Raw genomic sequence first — 21721 nt, 5'->3', positions numbered from 1 at the left:
TCTATTGAGCAGAGTCCCCACCTGCCTGGAAAATGAGGCACTAAGGATAGACCCCAAACATAAGGAGAAAGCAAACACGGATTACTTCTTCACCTGATGGCCTCCATCTCTGCACCAGTGAGGAATGGTCTGCTGGAAAATGGTACCAAACTGTGCAGTTTAGGAACAGGCTGTGAGATATCACAGAACGCATTGCAACCAGAAAAAAAAAATTAGCACTTCCCTTCTTTTCAGAGCTCAGTACTTTTCTATGCCATTTTCAAATGTATTAAGTCATAGATTAAAATAATCGACAGGACCTCCCAAATCCATAGCATTCAATAATACCCAGATTTGTGAAGTAAAAGCAATACATCTTTTCTCTTTTGTCCTGTATAACTTCATATGAGAAATTCTGCTGAAGTCCTCCCAGATCGCAGCAGCCCCTATTTCACTGAGTGGCTTTAAAACCATTCAAGAGCTTCTGAAATTCAAGACAGACAAGCTTCCAACAAGGCTATGGAAAACAATTTATTTGACAAATTTCTGAAGTGGACAATTTTAGTAAAACACAGGCATAAAATAAAGGTAACTTGTACAATGGATTTCCGGATACAAAATAAAGAGTTTGGGATGTCAGTACCTGGCAATCACTGTTGCTTTCTCAGAAGCGCATGAATTTGTAGCAAGAGCACCAACAGAAGCACTGAACAAAAATCTCACCCAGCCAAACCACATCTTCAGTGCGGTCGTGGAAACAACTGTGTAAACACCAAGGGCCCACATCACCCATGTAGTGATAGCACCTTTGTCAGTATATCTGTAGGGTGTGATTCAAAGCCCCTGGCAGATAATGGCAGCCTTTCCTTTGACTCAGCTGGGCTGTGGAATAGGCCCTAATTCAATATATAGTGCAGCTAGTGGGTTTCCCTAGGGCCTAGGTGTCTAACTCCTAGATGGTCCTGCAAAAACCTTCCCCCAGGGAGCTCGCTGGGAATTAGACAGCTTGGCACTTTTGAAAAATAAAAATAAAAATAAAAATCCCACTAACTGGGCTCAGAGAGATTTTCCAGCATGGAGTTTGGACCATAAGGCAAGTCATCAGGTTACTTATGAGGTTCCTGGTTTCACTGTAGGACCATGAAACTGGTTAGTGAAGGAGCGCGGTTCTGTAGCTTCTTCGTGGGTTCCCCCTCCCCAGTGGCTGCTGAGCACCTTTCTCTCAGCCGGTGCCCAGGCCCCTGCTCTGGGTAGGACTGTCAGGGCTGAGGTGGGCTCCACCACTCCTCTCCAGCTCATCCCTGGGGGTCTGTGTCCCATCCCATGGCACAGGAGGTGCTTGGAGATGCTTCCAACACCACCTAGTGCGTGGGTGGCTCAGGTAATGAAGTCCAGCCCTTCCCACCCACAGGGGAGATGTGAATCACGCTGGCCAGCTGGGACAATGATCCTCTCTCAAAGCCTGCTGAAGTGCTGAAGCACGGCCTTGGTTAGGACCATTGTGAGCTGGGCAAGCGCTCAGCTTACATATGGATGAAAGAGGCAAATGAAGAAAAAAAATATCTAAAAAGGGCATAATCAACCTTGCAAGACCAAGCAAGTCCTTAGTGGTGCAACATCCCTCATCCTGGTTCTTTCTTGGCAAAAAAAAAAAAAACAGTGGGATGAGGTTGCTTTTGGTGGGGCTTATTGCTAGGTGTACTGGTGTTTGCCGGCTGCAGGGAGCAAGGCACGGGCAGTCACAGGGCAGGGAGGCAGCTTGAGGCTAAGAGGAAGAAGTGCAGATGAAGAAGCAGGTGAAGAAGGAAGGGGACTGCACAGACAGACTGCGGCACAACAGCTATCTGTATAGACATGAGTTCCTCAGGTGGGTCAAGAATACTGTTAATCTTTTTGCTTTTGTTGTTTTTCATGTTTAGGTGAGAGAGAAGCAGGCACGGCCCTGGTAGAAACCCGTGCGGCTGCTCAGTTAACAGCGATCTTCCTGGAGACAGTTTGGTAGAAGACGCCACGCAGCAGGGAGGTGTAGTCGGGCACGCGGAACAGGTGGCGCTCCCCGTAGACAACGTCGTAGTCTGCGCTCTTCCCTGTGACCAGGACACGGACATTGGGCTCGTTGACTTGGCTGCCCACGGCCAGCACGTAGATCTCGATACCGGCCCGCTGAACCCCCTGCACAGTCCTCTCGATGGCCTTCGCGGTGATCCCCTGCGAGTTGCCATCAGAAAACACCAGCACCTTCTTCTTTGCCCCAGGACGGGAGGAGCGCTGGTACACGCTCATGATGTACTCCAGAGCAGCGTTGACATCTGTGGCGTCGTTCATGAACTCCATGTTGTCGATGGCTTTGGCGATGACTGTGTAGTTACGCTGAAACGGGACTTCGACCTTCTGCTGGTTTTTCCCGCTGTACTGGACCACCGCAACACGCACGGAGTCTTCGGACGGCTTGCTGGCCTCCAGGAACCGCTCCGCCAGCCGCTTCACGAAACTCTTGGTGGTCTCGAAGTTCTTGCTCCCCACGCTGGTGGAGCTGTCCACCAGCAGCATGATGTCCGCCTGGTTGGTGAAGGTGACTGCATAGGGACAGACCAGGGCTCATTACACTGCTCTTCTCCTCCTACCTCTTCCCGTGGGAAGCCGGTGTGGTCACCAGCTGTCTCGCGCGCTTCCTGCTTTGCTAGACTTAGGAAATCCCCAGCCTGTGGGGATTTGCTGCCTTGGTTTCCCCTACCCCAATGCTGTCCCTCTCTTGTCCTTTTACCCCTTCATTCTTTCTTTTATTTGGTTTATGGCAGGCTGCATTCCCAGGTACTTATCTGGCTTAGACAATCTGGTGACTCTTGTTATTTAATTCAGCGGATGTTTTCCTTGACTTACACTGTCCCTTCTTGGAGAACCATATCCTCTATCAAGGCTGGCCTGTTTCCATGATGAGTCTAAGGATTGTATATGCTTCTGACTTTGAGATGTATCTGTCTACATTCCTCCCTTTTCAACCACCTTTCCCAAATATCCTGCCACAGTGCTGATTTTCCTGTGTGCTCCTCCCGCTGTATTGCAACAGATCTCATTACTTGCCTCATCTAAAGCTTGCAAGGTCTAAATCTGGCATGGGCTCCTGTCCAGGCCTGAGGCAGCAGAGAAGCCATTGTCCAAGCTTTTTTCACCCCTGTCCCTCAGGTGTTTGGGCTGGGGTGTCCACAAGAGACCCTCTGTGTGCCTGGCAATGTGTGCTCCTGCAGCAGAGCCCAGACCCTGTGTTCCTACACACACCAGCTGCCAATCCCCACACCACAGCACCCACGATCCCTTTGTGTGCTTTATGGCATGAAGAGCAGGTACTCACTTGGGCAGGTGTAGTCCGGACATTTCTTCTCTGTTAAGAAAAATTAAAAAGAGTAATGTTAGCAGCTCACCTAGGAAAACTGCTTCTTCTGTAGCTCAGCTTCCCACAGAGCCAGAGTAGGGAAAAATGCTCGTCTCGGTTGTGGTCACATTGTGCAAGGTATTGTGCAAAGGTTGTGTGCACCAGAGAGTGCGTGCTTGAAAGATGCTGTGGACAGAGATGTCCTGCAGCAGGTGAGGACTTGGATGTGGCTGTGAAGCGTTCTGAGACATGAGACATCATCCTTGCTGCTCATTAACTAAACCTTGAATATCACTCTCTTCCCTCAATACCTGAGTACAATTTGAGAGCATGACCAGGGGAAAGCAGGGAAATCAGCTTTCATCCCTCACTCTTTGGCTTCCACAACCCTCACTATGGTCCTTATTGTCCCCAGCCAGAGGCCTACTGCTTCTGCAGCTTTCTAGGGCTGAGGAGCAAGACAACAGCCTGGGGCCATGGCATCCCACACACCCAGCTGCCCCCGCACGAGGTTTTCACTCACCTCGACAGACGTATGAGGTGATGTTCTGCAAGAAGGAGTCATCCAGGAGCTCAGCGTAGTTGTCCCTCTGAATGGACAGTCCTTGTCTTGTAGGCATGCCTAAACAAGCGATGTCGTTCAGCTGATCTGGGTTCGGGTTGTTCCGGAAAATGTCGCCTATCCCAAGGGAAACCACCTGCAGGAAAGTTAGAGTCTACCACTGGCGCCTAATGCATCCATAATCCTGAGTGCCTGTCACTGCATGAGACAGCTTCTAGTGACACGTGTCCTCCCTGCCCTGCCTTAGGTAGCAGAGGCATGGAGACCCCCAGGGAACCTGCACTACTCTGATGCACGGCCTGTTCCCTGCCAGCCCCCCGTGCCACCGTGCCCTTACCGGGGTGACCTCACACAGGGAGGTCAGTGGGGTACGGTCCCGCAGCGTGTCTGAGCGTCCGTCCGTGATGACGATGGCCACATTGTTGTTGGAGGTGAACCTCCGCAGCAGGTTGTCCTTGCTGAACTGCAGGGCTTCTCCCGTGTGGGTGCCCCCAGCTATCCATTTCAGGTTCTTGACTGCCCTGCAAGCAGAGACACCAGTGAGCCTGCCATCACACCCTGTGGATATCATGGGGACAGCTAGGAACACGCATCTCGCTGACACACCAATGTGCTTGCAAGGCAGGGCAAAATCCTGCCTGCACAGGGCTTTGGGCAGGTAACTGGCAAGCTCCTTAGCCTCAGCACAACCTACAAAGCCACCATCCACTGGAACATTCAGCATCTTTGCATTTGCAGGCAGTGCTGGCCTGAAGATGGAGGATGGGATGTGAGCACGGTGTGCCAAGACCCTACAGACTCACTGTTTGAGTGCCCCGATGTTGTCTATGTTGGCATCCCCCATGGCCACCAGCTCCTGCGTGTTGTTGTGGCTGTACTGCACAACGCCCACTCGGGACTCCCCGGGCTCAAACTGTTGGAGAGAAACAGAAGCCATTTAGGGCCAGGTACCTCCAGGGGCCCTGGAGGGATCAGAAACATTCTGAGAGTTTCATGCTCAATGTCCTCACGGTGGGCACTGCTGCTGCTCCTCAGGGGCACTACTTATTCCAGACAGGAGCCCCTACAGGAGCAGATGCAGCCCAGTGAAACAAGACCCAAAAAGAGGTTTCCCATCTCAGTGGTCTCAACACAAGCCATTGGCTATGCTGGCTGGCTAGGAATTTAATTTTTTCTTAAACAAAAACAACAAGCAAACAAAAACAAGCAAACATGTTTTTCTTCTTCAATAGTAGTTTTTCTGCCCAGCGCTAATCTTTCAGGCTTTTTATTAGTTCTTTACCAGCCAGAGACCCGCGTGCACCCAAAGACAACGTCCGAGAGCAGGTCATCATATATTTACAGCCCTTGTGCTATGGATCACTCTTCTGGGCTGCAAAGATACCTTTTACTAATGTACTTAACTGGAAACCTTAATTGAAACCCTGGGGGCAGGCAAGGCTGCCTGGGGGCTACAACACCTCGTGTGTGATCCACTCCAGACACCTGAAACGCTCATCAGGACAAGGAAGAGACCAAAAAACTGATTGATTGGGCAAACAGCGAGCTGTCTGTTCCAGGGCACAGAGGAATAATTCATAACTACCACAGAGTCTTGCTGCCCGGAGAGGGTGACACACATGTATTTTGGGACAACAAATTCTGCAAACTCCTCCTACAAATCTGGGAGGAATTGAGACCCACCCTGGTTATGTGCTTGAAGCTGAGCCTTGTGGAGGCTCTTGTGGAGTGGAGGCATCTCCCTGTTTTTCCAAATACAGTGAAAAATAAATGCATCCTAGCGCTCGGAGGAAACCTCACCTTCACGCGTTCATCCTTGCTTAGGCGGTCAATGACTTTGATGATGAAGTCCTTGGCAATCTGGAAATTCTGCAGGCCAATGCTCTCTGAGCTATCCAACACAAAGAGGAGGTCGACGGGACCACATGTGCACTCTGCAGCAAAGCACAGGCATGGGAGGGCTTGTGGTTCCTCTCTGAGCTGCTCTCAGAGCAAGGAGGCACGCCCAAGCAAGAAGCTGATGCCTGTTAGTCCTGAGTGGACCCACCAAAACCCAGTGCAAAATCAAGTGGCAAAATAGCTGCATAGGAGCGATGAGAGCCAGTTTAGTAGTTTTTCCATTTACTTTTTCTCAGTACCGGTTGTAAGACACGTAACACTGCCAAGCTGTGAGTACCCATAAACTGCCCAGTAACTATTTCCAAAACCCGTTTCCTCAGAAGCCTCCTCACTCCTTCCACTTGCCCAGCCCAGGAGGACAGAGGTGACACTGGTGGGCTGGAGGAGGCTGACTCAGCTTGCTCTCCCCTCTTGCCTGTGGCTGAAGGACATCACGCACCCTGGAACCTTGCTTCAAGCTTTTGGCTTGCAAACCCTACCCATGCAGACAGTATCGTGTAAAAAAAAAAAGGCACATTTCTCTGCAGACCAGCGTGGGATTTGGGAGAAAGCAACAAAGCTGGATACACACCATGCCCTGAACTGACTTTCCTCCCCATTGCAGAAAGGGTGGAGAGCATCTGCCTGCCTGCCGCCTTGCTGGCACAGGGCACCTCCACAGCCATTTTCCATGACTGTAGGACCAGCCACAGCTGATTTTGGAGGGGGACTTACTGTCTTCCCCTGCCTCCCTCCTGCTCAGTCCTCCTGGGCTTCCACCATCCCTCCACAGCGCAAGGCAAGGAAAAGGGAAAAGGCAAGGGAAATGGAGAGGAGGAAGCAAGGAGAAGCGCAAGCAAACATTTGCAGAACAACTTTGCCAAGTAACACTCACCACAGCAAGCTAGAGGAGAAGGGAGAGAAAGAGAGACCATTAAAACATTGCAGATGAAGATTTTTCATAGACTAATGCAGACTGCAGGTCTGTGTTTCTGCAACACAGATTATCCAGGCTCCTACTTGTTTGTGGAGGTTTCCCTCCTGTTTGGCATGCCCAGATCTGTCTCCTGTTCCAGATCATGATGCCTGACCCAAACCACTGCACAAGGCAGAGCTGTTTCTGCACACACACAGCTGTATTCTTACTTAAACAAATCCCGGAGGGACTGAGTAAATTGTTTGCATGTAGAGCTCACATCCAGTCCCCTAAGCACCCTGTGCTGTTCCAGCACTTCATGACTGGCTGAGGGCTGGGACCTGCTGCAGCTCCCCCAAGGCAGGACACGGGGACCTCGGGGTGCTTGGGTGCCACCCCTCACCCAGCGAGGAGCCAAGCAGGGCAGGGGGAGCAGCACAGGGATACTCACAGCACATCTTCATGATGATGTCCAAGATTTCACATTCCTGAAAACAGAGATGAAGAAACTCTTAGTGTATTGGCAGGGACAGCTGCCTGCCCCACAAGTGCTGCTGCCCACTGCCCCTGCTGTTGCTGTGTGTTGCTTCAAAATAGATCCTGGTCTGGGAACTAGTGATGTAGTCCCCTTGGAGCAGACAAGGGCTAGGCTTTGCCAGCAGTGAAGTGCACCCATTACACTGCCCGTGCAGAAGAAGCTGCATGGAAAGTCCTGGTTCACCACCCAGCTTGCTGGACCTTTCCTCCATCCGTAGTGGTTGCTCTCGTTATGAGCTTACCACAAGGTGGGGAGACCTGAGTCCTGGTGACACCATGGTCAGAGCATGTCCTTGCTTGGTGGGCAAATGTCACGGCACTCAAAGCAAAGAGGAACGGCCAAACTGGGAATAATACCAGTCTTCCCACTCCTGTCAGAGTGGAAGTTTTCGCACTGCAGAGGGGACTCAATGGTGACAGAAAGGAGGAAATCTGGCCAGGGAGCCTCACTAGGACAGTGACAGGGGCAGCCACCACCCTGCCTGGGAGCACAAGGCTCCCCAGCAGTGGTCTCCAGAAGTACTGACCCAGAAAACAAGCAGTACCCCAACCTTGTCCTACTTACATCTGGTCCTGGAGGTCCCATAGGTCCGGGTGGCCCCTGTCAAACAGAAGCATTGAGTTAGAGCATTTACAAGAGCAGGCAGTCCTATCTTCAGCGAGAGGTAACAATATCTTGCCAAGCAATGCAGAGGCTGGAAACATTGCTTGGCTTCCCAGATCCTGAACTTTGGGCAGGTACATCTGCTTGCTCACAGAGAAGGCAATCTGCCTCACCGCGGGCAGTGCACACACACACAGTGTGTCTGCTCAGCTATGCATTGCCCCCACAGCACCCAGCTGATGGGTGCCTGGTACCCAGCACCTGGGTACCCAGCTGATGGGTGATGAGGAGACAGCAAGTCTATCTCCTTCAGCCACATATATATGCTGTGCTGGTCAGTGCAAGCTCTTCCAGGATGCTTACTTACCGGGAGGCCTTCAGGACCCCTGTGGCCTTTCGCTCCTTTGCTGCCCCTGGGGCCAGGGGTTAGGTTCTGGATTTAAAACAGAAACAAAATTCACAAATTCATGTCTCAGGGTGAGGTCCAGAACCTTCCCCTTCCAGATGCCTGCTGAACCCTACTTAGCAATATTACCATGGAAAAGTTAGCTGAGAATGCTGTGCCCAAGCAAGCAAGTTAAGACTTGAGAGGGCTGGGATAGGCACTAGGAAAATCTCTCTCCATGGGACAATGGTGCAGCAGAAAGCAAACATCAGCGCTATCTGGAAGCATGCAACACCAAGTGCAGATGACACCCGCCTCAGCCTAACAGACCTGTAGGTTCACTGGCAATAAGCTGTAGGATGCAAAGCGAACATCTAGAGAGAGCCCCACTTGCCATCAGACACTGCGCAGCAGCAAAGGGCACTTGCGGTCTTACAAAATCTGATGGGCTCTTACCCACAGGCAAGGTAGCTCTAGATCCAGCCCCAAACTCCTACACTGTGCTCACATAGAAAAGTCATACAGCTTTATAAAGATTACTCACATCGTTGCCAGGGTCTCCAGCTTCTCCTTCATCACCTTTAGGGCCAACGTAGCCTTTTGTTCCCTGAAAAATAACAAAGAAGCTCCTGTATGGAAAGCAGTCAGATTGGTGCAGGGACCTTGTGAGAGCTGGCTTGGGGAGGAGGCAGAGAGCTATCTGTAGGCTCTCTAGCATCAAATTTCAGTGTTATCAAATGAGAGGCCTCCTTAGGTGGCATTCACTGTCATATCTACTGTCATAGCTACTTCCAGCCCCAGCTGCTGTCCTTGGGTGTTATGACCAGCGCACCAAGGCAGGACATTTCCATGGGAAGCATCCACTGCAGGGATAGATGGACATAAGATAAACAAGGTTCTGGGTGAGCAGGCTGCTTCAGGGAGCCCATTTCACCATGCAGCAGGCGGAGAGGCTCTACAAGCCAACCACCAGAGGACACTGGCCAGGATGATCTCTGTTAGGTGCAGGAGGAAGCATCACACTTACGTTAATGCCAGGGTCCCCTCTGTCTCCTTGCTGCCCCTGGGAATGAAGAAAAGGATGTATGTTAGGTCAGGGAGGCAGAAATAATGGTATTGTGGTTTCAAAGCAGCACATGAAACTCACAGGGGCGCCTGGGAATCCAATCGTGCCATTACCAGGAGGGCCATCCTCCCCCTGTGAAGGAAGAGAGAAATAGCTGAGACAACGTGAAGTGGTAAAACCACCACACAAGCAGACCCCTTGGATAGCACAGCAGAAGGGGGAACTGGGACACAAACTGCCAGTACATCTCCTGAAGACTAAGTCTTGTTCTTTATTTTAAAGGAAAAAGGAGAAGAGCGAGCTGGGGCAGGGAGAAAGGGAAGCCCCAGAAGCTCTGGGGGTGACACGGTGCCTCTCAGAGAACAGGATATGATCACAGGCTGGGAACACTGGGCAGGACGAGGGCCACTGCTGGAAAGTACATCCAAGTCACAGCTCTTTGAACTTGTAGATGTGCACCACATGTGTTCAAAGGAAGTTGCCTGCAACTTTTCTGAACACATCTTAGCTGTGTTGGAGTGCTATTTCTTTCCTCTCTGACCAGGACCATTCTATGTGCAACCAGCCAGTTGTAGACCTTTTCCATGCTGCGTGCAGTCACCCCAAACAAACTCCACTCACCCTTTCTCCCATCAGGCCAGGATCTCCAGGCAACCCAGGTGCTCCAGGCAATCCCTTTGGGCCCTGGAAGGAGCAAAAGGAGCAGTCAAGCATTGCCCACCATCCCTTGGGCAATCCCTTGAGGTGTCTGTCAGGAAGCTAGCACCTAGCTTTGTAACCACAAAGGGTTCCTAAGGCCTGGGAGAGCTGGGGATAGCCCTAACAGGCAGCATCTCCTGCTTTCCCCTTAATTCCCTCCTCCCGAGAAGATGAGATGATGAAGCAACACTGACCTCATTGCCGCGGGGGCCGTCGTCTCCCCTGTAACCCTTGGGTCCTGGTGGTCCAGGTTCACCCTAGGAGAACACAGAGAGCTCTCACCACAGGGCTTTGCCCTTGACATTGCCCGTGCTGGGAAGGGTTGGACTTCTCATTTCCAAGCGTGGTGGGTGAGAGCTGCCACCCCCTGCCTGTCCACCAGCTGCAGGGCTGGCCAGAGACATGCAGAGACAAGAGGTGTGAGGAAAGAAGGCAGGGAGAGAATTTTTTTTTTTTTATTTTTTTTTGCCAAAAGATGCCCAGGGGAGGCCCCTCACTTTTTGCCCAGTGTCCTCAGTGCTCTGCATGGTTTACTTGCCAGGAGATTGGCAGTGATGGCAAGGCACGGCTGGGTAGCCATGCAGCTCCCAGTGCCCGAGCAGCCCCATGTGGAGCTGGTGTGTGGCCAGTCCACAGCTGGTGGAGGCAGAAGAGATGTTCCTTACTGCTGAGGTTTTTGGGGAGCAGGATGCTGTCTTTACACGTTATTCAGTGCAGCCCAGCTTTGCAGCCGCTGTCTCTCACCACCCAGAAGCTGAAGAAGCACAAGTCCCATCCAGCTGCCCCTCCTGCTCCTCTTCACACTGCTCTTCCAAGGAACAGCACACAGAGGACTTCAAAATTACGTAGCGCAGTGCAGAGCATGAGGCTGCCTAAAGGCACATGACCCTTTTATCTGCACAAAAGCCCCAAAGGGGGAAAGCTAGGAAGGAGGGGTGGGAGCTCATGACCATTCACACCAGCCAAAGCTGGATCCCAGACAAACTTGGCTCGCATTGGCTGTAGGTGGCCTGTGTAGCAAACAAGTTCAAACCCCTTGCAGCCCTGTAGGGGTTTGTAAAGACAGAGGACTTAGGGTTGGAAAGTCTTTAACAGCTCCCTGATCACTTTCCTTGTGGGTGCAACAAGAACTGCAGCAGGAATGGGCACCACAACCAGGAGGAGGTGGACCACCAAACCCACCCAGAAGGTCAGGGATGAGAGCACAGACCTTTAGCTTCTCTCACAGACAGAAGGGGGGTGAAACAGGGCCACAGGTTAGTGGGAGCCCTTTATCCTTGCCAAGTGAAATGATTTCCTTATAGAGAGCCAGAGTTTGCAGATAACATGGCATGAAAAACACTCACATTTGCCAAAGTCCTTCCCTTGCCCAAGTCCAATTACACATTCATTTTTAATTTGGCCAAGCAAAAATATTTTTTCCTTGGTTTACGGGAAAACAACATATTTGCTTTGCAACTGCTTTTGAAATCTTGCAATCTCCCTGGAGTGAGAGGGGTGCTGGGGCGGCCTCAGTTCTAGGGAAGGCACCCGCTCTGCTGCCACGGAGGCTGGGTAGCAGCCTCCTTCCCCTCCTCCCTGCCAGTGACAGTGGGCTGGAGGCAGGATTTTGCCCAGCCTGGTGCCCCAGCATGCTCACATCGCTTTGGCACCCAGGCTTGTGTAAAATCTTCACCTGAACTCTGGTTTCTTCTGCCTCAAACTGGGGATGAGCCTCCCTCCTCCACTGGTGCCAGCCCATGGCATGCACACACCCAGCAGCTGCCTTCCAGCCAGCACCATCTCCTGCCTCAGCACCCGAGCTGAGTGCTGCCTTGCACTCTTTGGTTGTGGAAGAACTTAGTTGGGCTAAGGACAGAAGGATCTGGGCAATTCTGGGTGAGTTCAGTGCTCTTCACGAGCACAAGGCAGGCTCGAAGGCAGCTCTGCCGTGCTGGGGACAGCATGAACCCAACAGCAGCCCCATGCTACAGATCTACTTCAGGGCTCTTCAACAGTTGGTCAAAAACCCTTTTCCGCCCTTCTTAGGCTGGAGGTAGCCAGCTCTGCTCTGCAGAAAGCCAGCGGGTTCTTGGGGTGCACAAGGACAAGTGGACCCCAGAGCAGGAGGGCTAGACCTCAAGGTGAGCAGACCTGGGGAGCAAGCGGCTTTGGAACAGATCGTTTGCAGATATGAAGGGTGCTGGTGACACTGTGAAGGCCCTGCTGGGCTGTCCCTGCTCACATGTGATACCTTATCAACTCGCATGGCCAAGGCCAGCAGCATCTGGCCCCAGACCTGAATACTTGGTGTGCTGCCGCAGCTCACACTTGCCAGCTTCCAAATCTGCCTGTCAGATGTGTTGACATCTGTTTCCACAGAACTGGGAAATGACCTAGAGGTTTCTCTGTCCCCAGCCTAGCAACCAAGTCTCCATTTTCTAGCTCTGTTCACGTTCTCTTAGAGATCCCGGCCCCTCTGTGCTGGCTTTGCTGCCTGGCCTGGAAGGTGCCAAGACCTTGCCCCAGGATGCTGCGGCACCAGTTAAACCCAGTCTGCACTCCCACAGGGGATCCAGAAGGCTAATCCAGAGCCTTACCTGGTCACCGGGTGGTCCGAGGGGTCCTTCCCGACCTTGGTCGCCAGGTGGCCCAGGCTCTCCCTGAAAACACACACAGAGGGCATGAGAAACAGAGAGGGGCACGTGTAGGGTGTGATGGGACCTGCACACGGTGGGCAGCAGTGGAAAACCTGGCCGTGGGTGTTTCTGCAGCATGAGCTGCAAGACAAGCATCTTGGTGCAAGGCACTGCTCTGCCTGCAGCCCCGCTGGGAAGGGAGGTGTTCAGAAACTTCCTGGGAAGGTCGCACCTGACTTAAAACACTGAGGAAAGAGGCAGAAATCTCGGCAACCCAAAGCTCTCCTTTGCAAGCTAGAAGCTCCCATCTGCCTAAGCCAAACGGTAAATACAAAATAACTTCCAAAGGGCCCTGGATGCTGGTGGAGACGTTTCTGGCTAGGTTGCTGAACCTCGTGCTTGAGTTAAGACTTGGACTGAAGCAGCCCACCGTCTGCTGAACCATTTAACTCCAGGACACTGGCGTGCCTTCATCTCCCACGCACATCTGCCCTGCACAGTGATGCTGCCGTGGTTCCCTGAGCAGAAGCAGGGAAGGGGAGGCTCCCAACTCCTGACTCCTTTGGCTTCATACATCCCCACCCCAAGCAGCCCCGTCCCCTTTCTCCCAGCAATGCTAGGGCAGGGCTGGCCGCCAGCCCCGGCCCTGCTGCCCCACGCAGTGGTGGCACCTCTGACATTTGCCACATGTTTTTTTTCATCTGTCCTGTCCCACTCAGGGCTCCTGCTCATCCTTCCCACACTCACAGTGGGTGACTCAGCCCCGGCAGGCACAACAAATATTTTCCCAGTGACTCCCCCCCGGCTACAACAGTGCTCACCCTTGGCAGGGGTGTCCTGTCCTCACCCAGGTACCCTGTGCCCCCCTTGCTGAGTCCCCGGTGCCTGCACACCCCCTGAGGACAACCTTGCTGCTTTGCTCTCCATCAGCTGCTCCACACCTGCTCTTGGCTCTCTGGGCACGCTCTGGATTTTGGCTGTTTGCTGCTCAGCTACCAGCATGAAGGGACAATTGCTGGGGATGGCATCAGGTCCCCACCAGGCTGACAGGTGCATGCACCAAGCTTGCCCACTGGCCCACAGGCTGGCCCAGGCAGCCACTGGCCACCTATTTCAGCCCTGGCTGCCCTGGTTCCCCCCTCTTCACACAGACATCCACAGCCACCCCCCGGCAGCACTTACGGGATCTCCTCGTGGACCGCGGTCTCCTGGCGAGCCTGGGGGGCCTCTTTCTCCATTGCTGCCCTGCAAGGAGATGGTGGGAACACGGGTTCAGGACCCACTCCTGGTCCTGCAAACCCCACCTTCATCGCCTGCCCCAGCCCTCCTCTTCCTCGGCAGGTCCCAGCCCCTTCCCGTGCTCACCCGCTCTCCAGGAGGACCGTCCTGGCCTGGGGAGCCCTCATCCCCCATCTCCCCTGTGGGTCCAGGCTCACCCCTGTTGCCAGGAGCACCCTGCAAGAGCAAGCAAGACCAGACAAATCAGTGGGTTTTGGAGCAAAGCCCCATGTGCCAGCGGGGCCAGGGGCAAGCTCAGCTCTGGGGCCAAGAGTGGAGCGGGGACCTTGCACCGACCTTCTCTCCAGGGCTGCCGGGGATCCCCTGCCGGCCGGGCTTTCCATCTTCCCCAGGCTCCCCCTTCACAAGGACACAACAAGACAGGGTGAACAAGGACACATCAGTACCAGCAGGTGGGTTTCAGCCCCATGCTGAGGAAGCTTGAGCACCCCTATCCTCCACAGCTCACGGAGGGCCCCAAGCCCAGCAGGTGCCTCCGTGCCCCCCTCCAGGTGTGAGCCACCATTTCAGAGCAGCCCCCCAGCACTTCCAGGCTGCTTGTGGCAGGCTCGCAGGCACCCGCAGGAGCAGCCCAGAGTATGCCATGCACAGCTCACATCTTGCCAGCCTGGCCTCACCGAGGGCGAGGGGCAGCATCCTCCAGCAGGGCCTCGCCCCCAAGCAGCATGAGGAGGTCAGCAATGGGTCCGTCACTGCCTCTCTTGGCTAAACCTGGGCATCTGCCTCTTCTGGACAAACCCACGGGTTTTTCCCTATCTCCAGAAAGGGAATTTTTCTTCTTCTTGAAGGTGGGAGCCTGCCCAGCACCGCTCCTCCCGCACCCGGCTGGGCACAGCAAGGGCAGCCCCATGGCCCTCCCGGCTAGGTGCCACGGGCTCACCTTTCCTCCCTTGGGTCCGTAAGCACCAGGATCACCCTTTGGTCCAGGTGGGCCTTGAATTCCCTGTTGAAAGCAAAGAACAGCGTCACTGAAAATGAATCCAGCAGCACTACCTGCAGGAAATGGCACGGAGAGAGCCTGGCCCCCAGCCCCTCGGTGGGGAGCATGGGGGGTACAGGTGCTCGCCGTGACAGGGGGGTGGCTGCGTCAGACAGTGGCTGCTTTGGGGAAACGCTGCAGAACTGAGGAAAAAGGCAGAAAAGGTGGTTGCTGGACCACAGCAGAGCACAGGGATGGCTGCACATGCAGAGGTGCGTTTCCGAGTATTTCCAAGCAAGGGGCACCCGCGGGGTACATACATCGAATCCAGGAGAGCCTTTGCAGCCAGGTAGCCCGGGGTATCCAGCTTCTCCCTGTGGGACAGACAAAGCAAGTGCTGCTGTGAGTGGTGCCTGCAGGATGCCCCTGAGCATCCCGGGCAGGGACAGCGCTGCAAGGGATGAGCCCCATATGGGGAGCTGCCTTCATTCCTGGCCCCCACAGTGGTTTTGGGAGGTGTCTGGGCAAAACCCAGGGTCCTCAGGCTGAGCAAGGGGCCCCGAGGGGACGTTTACCTTCATGCCATCGATGCCGTCGATCCCACGCTTGCCCTTCTCACCCTAAAATGCAGATAGGAAACCGTGAAGAAGCGATTTGCAAAGACCCTTCCTCCCCCCAACACAGCAAGCATTAACGGGGAAGAATAAGCAGTGCAAAATCTGACCTTGGCTCCTTTGGCTCCTCTTGATCCCTGCAAAAGGAAGGAGAGAGGTCAGACCCCACGTGGAGCACATCCGTCCCCTCACCACGCTGCCACCCCCATGCTGGCTCGGCCCCAGGTGTGGGTGTTCCTACACCCCCGCACACCACCGGTGCCCCCGTTGTGCCCGACAGGCATGGTGCTTGCCTGCCCCCCACAGTCACATCAGCCTCAAACCGGTTGTCTTGGCTGGATACTGGCGCTTCCAGGGGGGATGCATGGATGCACGGACATGGTTGCACACCCAGCCCCAATGCCAGGCAGCCCCAGTGCACAGCCAGATGAGGAGGGGGGCACTGAGCCCCCCCATGTCCTTGCTGCACTCACCTTTTCTCCTCGACTTCCTTTGTCACCCTAGCAATGAAAGAAGAGAGAAAAAAACAGAGGATGAAGATGCTGGCAGCACGTGGCCCATCCAGAAGCCATGCCCACCAACCTGCAGCCCCACATACCTTCATTCCTTGGTAGCCAACAGGTCCCATGTCCCCTGGCCTGCCCTGGAGGACAGAAACATGGAGTTATGGAGGCACAAGCTATCAGCAAGGGGGCCAGTTCCCCTGGGCTCTCCACCCAGGGCCAGACCCACCTTGTCCCATACACACTCGCCAACACTTAAAACAAGATTTTGTAAGACCTCTTGGCAAGACCCCCTTATGGGAGGTGCTTCTTGGCCCCAAAGGCCAAGCTGCCCCCTCCTCCAGCCCTCACCCCCGACCTCCTCCTCCTTTGCCTAGTCTGGTGGCATGGGATGCCTGCAGGGCACCTCCAGCATCCCCAGCCCTTCCCAGTGTGCTTGGGGCCACGTCATTTGGGATGAAGGTGAAGGGCAGAAAATCCTTGGGAAAGGAAAAAACATGTGCATGCCATGAGGTTTCCAAACCAGGCATGCACATGCTGAGTAACTGCACACTCATGTGTGTGGGAGAAACATCTCCCAAAATAAACGTACCTAGTAAAAAAGGGAGGAGGAGGAGGAAAATAGTTTCCTTATGCTATTAGCTTCTTATTTACTGGAGGTTTCCCCATAACACTGCGGTGCTTGTGTTGTTGGACACAGGAGGGAGCCCGGGGTACACCCTGTGAGTCAGAGAGGTGTCCTGAAGGAGGGGCAGCTGCTTTGGGCAAGGAACAAGGAGGCCTTGTAGTGCCAGAGGAGAAGGGGCTGCCCCGTGCTGCCCATGACACTGCCCACTGGGAGCCCTGGCCGATGCAAGGGGATGGCCCTGTGTCACCATCTCCCCGGGGACAGCTGGCCGGGACCCCAGTGTGACATCGGGGATGGTGTGGGGATGGGGAGTGCAAAGCTGGGGGCTGGCATCGGGTACAGGTCCCCATTACCCTGCCAGTGAGGATGTGCCTGAGAGCTCTGCCTGAAAGTCAATAAAAAGCCCCTGAGCGGAGCCACCAAGTCCGGTCCTTTACTTACGGGCTCTCCAGCATCTCCTTTTGGACCGGGAAGACCTGGCTTGCCTCTTTCTCCCTGAAATACAGGACAGAAATACAGTTAGTGGATCAAAGTGAGCTGATCTCCCCCCCCCAGGAGTGAAACAGGACTGCAAGGAGAGCAGGAGGGTGGTAGCAGCAGTTCCCCATGGCTGCAGGGAGCAGAGGGCAGAGGCTGCGTGGGACAGCGGTTTGCACCACCTTGCCCAGCAGGCAAGTGTCCCTCTGGTCCCCGAGCATCCCCACGGAGCCCGTCCCCCTGCGTCTGGGGGCTGACCCCTCACCTCATGGCCTGGATCGCCGGGAGGTCCAGGGAGCCCTCGGGGAGGCTGCGGGAGAGATTCACGGGTTAGACCGAGCCACTGAGGCACAGCGTGGGAGCATGGGGGGAAGGAGTGGAGGCCTCAAAAACCCGACTCACCTGGCACTCGAAAGAGCAGCACTGCCCAAGGGAAGGAGAAAACAGTCAGTGGCAGCACTGTGCTGGGCTCGGGGGGAGCCCCGAGGCTGGGCAGAGCAGTGCCACCAAGCCCCCGTGTGGCTGGGGGTGGCTGCATGGGGACGGGCACGGGACACGGGGGAACACTCACCGACTGCTCCATGTTGGCTTTCTGCAAGGCAAAAAGTGAAGAGAGGGGGGTTGTGAGGGAGGAGAGGGCCCACGGTGGGGGCAGGCTGGGCAGGGGGACAGGCGGTGCTCACAATCATGTCGATGATGGTGTTGATGGTCTCCTCAACATCGAGGTCCCGGGTCGGCTTCAGGCTGGTGGCGGTGAAGTTGCGGCGGTAGGCATGGTCCGTGGCGATGATGTTGAGCCGCTGGTCCTAGGGGTTGGGGGGCAGAGCAAGACCTGTGGGCACTCCTGTAGGATGTGCCCAGGGGACATGCTGGGGACAGGTGTCCACTGGCCACCCTGGGGACCTGCATCAGCCCTCCAGCCCGCTGTCTGTCCCAGACCCCATCCCCAGGGCAGCTGCAGGGAGCATCCCTGCTGTGTGGTCCCTACCAGGTGGTTGGGAGAGATGGCGACGGAGAACACTTTGATCCCCAAATGTTTGGCTTCATTGGCAGCATCATCCAGGCCACCACAGGGCTCTTTGTACCCCTCCAAGGGGTGTCCATCTGTCACCACGATCAGGTATTTATTCTCCTTGAGATGGGAGCCACTGCAAAGGTTTAAACACCGGGGTCAGTGCAGGGTTGCACAGATTGGGCTGGAGCGCCCTCCACCACAGATTTGGTGGAGCCTCACCCCAGCACAGCCAGGCTGATAGCAACCTGCCACCCCAACACCTGCTTTGTGCCCGGGTGACCTCCTCCCCCATGCTGGGGACAGCTCCACAGGATGCACGGGGACGTCCCCAGCCACCACCTACCACGGTGCCACCGCCCTCAGCCCCGCCGCCGTACCCGATGAGCAGGCGCTCGATGCCCTGCTTTATGGCGCAGTCGGTGTGGGTGCCCTTCCCGATGTAGCTGATGGCCGACACGCTGTCCTTCAGCTCGGCCCTGCCGCTGGGCATGGCCGTCAGGTCCTTGATGAGCACCACGGAGTCGCTGTAGTGCAGCGCCCCGGCATTCCACACCAGGAAGCGGTCGCAGCGAAAGTACCTGCGTGGGGACATGGGGACACTGGGACACATGCCTTCAGACATCTTCTCCCTGCCCATGAGGGCCTCTCCCCAGGACTCCTGAACATCTCTGTCCTCTCCATCCCAGCCCACCACACCACCTGGTGGCACCATGGGCAGGTTGGTGGCTCACAGGGGGTTGCCCCTGCAGGGAGCAGCAAGGTGGGCACAGAGATGCTGGGGGTCGTGGGAAGCCCCATCCATCCATCCGTGTGCTTGAAGGGGGTCTCAGGACAAAGCCTCGTTTAGGAGCCAGGCTGCATCGATAGGATGTGCACAAGCACAAGGCTCCTGTTCACATGGTGCTGACGTGGGGTGGCCCTTCCTGGCCCCCTGCTGCTCTGGGGTAGGTGTACCCCCAGGTGCCCTCACCCTGGGGAAATCAGGGTTAGATCAAGGGCTGGTGGCTGCGAGGGTGTGGGCTGAGAGCAGCCTGGTGGGTGAGGAGCCAGGCAAAGGGCTGGGCAGAGGGGTGGAGATGGGGCACCCCACAGGGAGCCCCCAAAACTGTGTTCAACACCTGGGGGATGCAAAGAGGCTGCAAGGGGGTGAGCTCTGCAGGTGCCAGGTTTAGCACAGTGGGTGCCCTATGACCACATTGTCCTGGCTCTGAGAATTGCTCTGGCCCTGCAAAATAACCTGATGGTGGGGCTAGGGCTGGGGCTGAGCCCCCTGCCCTGGGGTGTCCCCGTCCCCCCCCTGCAGCCCTGCTGCCTCTGCAGCACTTGCAGCATCCCCAGCCCCCTCTGCTTGGCACAGCCCTGAGAGCTCATAGCTGCTGGGTACCTCTCGGTCAGCTTGTCGATGAAGCGGTTGGTGAAATCTTTCACTTGGGCCACGAGGTCCCCGAAGGGCTTCACCCTTAGGGCAACGCTCTCAGAGGTGTCCAGGACGAAGAACAGATCCACGGGGCAGTCTGGGGGCAGGCAGAGCGGTGTGGTTTGGCATTGCCCTCCCTACCCCCCAGCACACCTGCAGGACGTGCCCTGGGAGCACGGTGTAGCTGTGCTAACCCCACACGAGACACATGAGCATGCATGTATGGGTACGGTCATTTTTCCTCAGCATTTCTGCTTTGGCATTAATGCTGAGCTGGACTGCAAATGAGCACGTATCCGGAAAACGTCAGTTTGTGCATTCTTTCCCCCCCTCCATTTGCATTCAAACATGCAATACCAGGATTAGTTATTGTTTAAAACAACCAGCGGCTGCCCCAAGTATTTCAAAACAAACAAGCAAACAAACAAGACCTCACAGCAACTACCACGACAAGAAATGAATGCTTTTCCAACACGTCCCGGCACAAATATCATCGCGGAGGAGAGCAAAACTAAAACCGAGCCTCAGCAGCCAGTGCCCAGCCCCACGTCCTGCACAAAGCTGCCCCGAGCCCCCCTCCCCGATGGCACCTGGCCGAGGAGAAACAGCCCAAAATGAACACTACAAGTGGGCACGCCTGGTGGGTGCTCTCCTGGCACAGGCTGCCCTGCTCCGTGAGCGTGACTCTTTCCAAAATCTGCTGGCTGTGGGGAAGCTGGAGGCCCCCAAACATCTCCACTACCACAGGGGGAGCACCAGGGACTTTGGCTCCCGCTTACCTTGAGCCCTGTGGAGCCGGGAGGAGATGTCTTGCGCCCAGGAGCCCCCCCGGAGGAGGCAGGCGTGCAGCAGCAGCAGCGCGAGGAGCAAGTCGTGCAGCCTCATCTTGCTGGGTTCAGATTCCCATCGAGCTGGGGGCGAGGGGGAGGCAGAGAAAGGCAAGGAGCCGTCAGCAGCCGGGAAAGGCCAGGCTCCAGAGGTGGTTTCAGCGCTTGGGTCCCGGCGAAGGAAGAGCAGGAGGGAGGGCAAGTGCGAGGAGGAGACTTCTGCAGCTGGAGGAGGGACCAGCAGCTGCCAGCAGTGTGACTCAGAAGCGAGCAGACATTTCTCCTGGCCCCTCTTTGGGCTCTGCAGAGTGCTCTGTCCTCCTCAGAGCGCTCCCCAGCTGCCGGAGCTGGGGGTCCTTGGTGCCCACCAGCATCCCCCTGCTAAGGAGGGGACCCACCGTGGGGCACCAGGCTCGGTTTGGGAAAAAACACTTTCTTCTGTGGCTGTCAGGGCTTTCAGCTCATCCCAGTCAGGACCCCAAGGGGTGAGGTGAGACCCCCCCAAGGTGTACTCTGCTGATGGGGGCTGAAGCCCTTCGGGGTGCCTGGTGATGGGTGCCCTCCCACACTGCCCCCCGGGTGATGGCATTGCTCTCAGCACTGCTGCGGGAGCTGCTGCTGCCAAAACCTCATCACAGAGCAGTGTTAATTGCCACAGGGGAGAGACAGGTGAAACGCTGTAGGGCATATCTGGCTCTGGCTGTAACCTGCTCCCACAGGGCACTTGCACCCTGCCATGGTACGGGAGGGGACCAAAAGCTGTCATTAAATAGCAAATTAAGAGGTTATGCAGGCTAAGGGAGCTCCTTGCCTTTGGAAGGTGGACAGAAACCCAGAGAGAGGGGCATAATCTGGGCCAGAGCACCCTGTGGAAGCACTCAGGAACAGGAAGGCTCCACCAAAGGGTCACCAGCACAAACCCAGCCTGCACCACTGATCTGTGCACAAAGGACTTCCAAAAGGCACTGTTTGCGCTCCTGCTTACACATCTGGGGTGTGCTTCTCCCCCCAGGCAGCCTTTCCAGAGGAGCTCCTGCATGTGCTGGAGGTCACTCCCCAGGACCCTCTGCCCATGTGTTCAGGGCCATCCTCTTCCTCCTGCCCCACCACGTGGAGACCCACTCTGGGACCATGTCCTTCCCCTCAGCATCACCTCATCTGTCCTCCTCCAGCACCACCCAGCCCCTTTCCTCTCCACAAGGCTCTGCACAGCTGCAGCCCATCACACCCTGCCAGGGAATACGGGGGGGGGGGCCCTGCCCAAAGTCCCAAATGCACCCCCCCTGCTGCCTGACCCAGCCATGGGCTTGGATCTGCATCCAACTTCAGAAGCATTTTAACCCCTTTCCTTTTCTAGGTCCGCAGTCCTAAAGCAGGGATAGTGGCCAGGGGGGTCCCCGGGGCATCG

At 55.5% G+C, this 21721-nt stretch overlaps 1 protein-coding gene across 1 annotated transcript; it reads right to left on the bottom strand.

Moving 5' to 3' along the window:
- Nucleotides 1-491: 491 nt before the first annotated feature.
- On the bottom strand, nucleotides 492-20470 carry COL6A1 (collagen type VI alpha 1 chain). Its single transcript, XM_082763375.1, has 34 exons — nucleotides 20266-20470; nucleotides 19454-19583; nucleotides 18447-18647; nucleotides 18043-18202; nucleotides 17738-17860; nucleotides 17626-17646; nucleotides 17457-17477; nucleotides 17320-17364; nucleotides 17019-17072; nucleotides 16045-16089; nucleotides 15920-15946; nucleotides 15557-15583; nucleotides 15408-15452; nucleotides 15153-15206; nucleotides 14794-14856; nucleotides 14190-14252; nucleotides 13980-14069; nucleotides 13797-13859; nucleotides 12576-12638; nucleotides 10191-10253; nucleotides 9919-9981; nucleotides 9379-9429; nucleotides 9259-9294; nucleotides 8776-8838; nucleotides 8214-8279; nucleotides 7808-7843; nucleotides 7157-7193; nucleotides 6685-6693; nucleotides 5712-5845; nucleotides 4715-4824; nucleotides 4249-4432; nucleotides 3873-4047; nucleotides 3329-3358; nucleotides 492-2555 (listed from the first exon to the last, which is right to left on the bottom strand). The coding sequence occupies exons 1-34, from the start codon at nucleotides 20369-20371 to the stop codon at nucleotides 1945-1947; spliced, it is 3069 nt and encodes a 1022-aa protein (XP_082619501.1). The 5' UTR covers nucleotides 20372-20470; the 3' UTR covers nucleotides 492-1944.
- Nucleotides 20471-21721: the final 1251 nt, after the last annotated feature.

The sequence above is a fragment of the Aythya marila genome (genome assembly GCF_965140915.1).
Source record: "Aythya marila genome assembly, chromosome: 6".
NCBI lineage: Eukaryota > Metazoa > Chordata > Aves > Anseriformes > Anatidae > Aythya > Aythya marila.
This window is presented reverse-complemented; position numbering and strand designations above follow the sequence as displayed.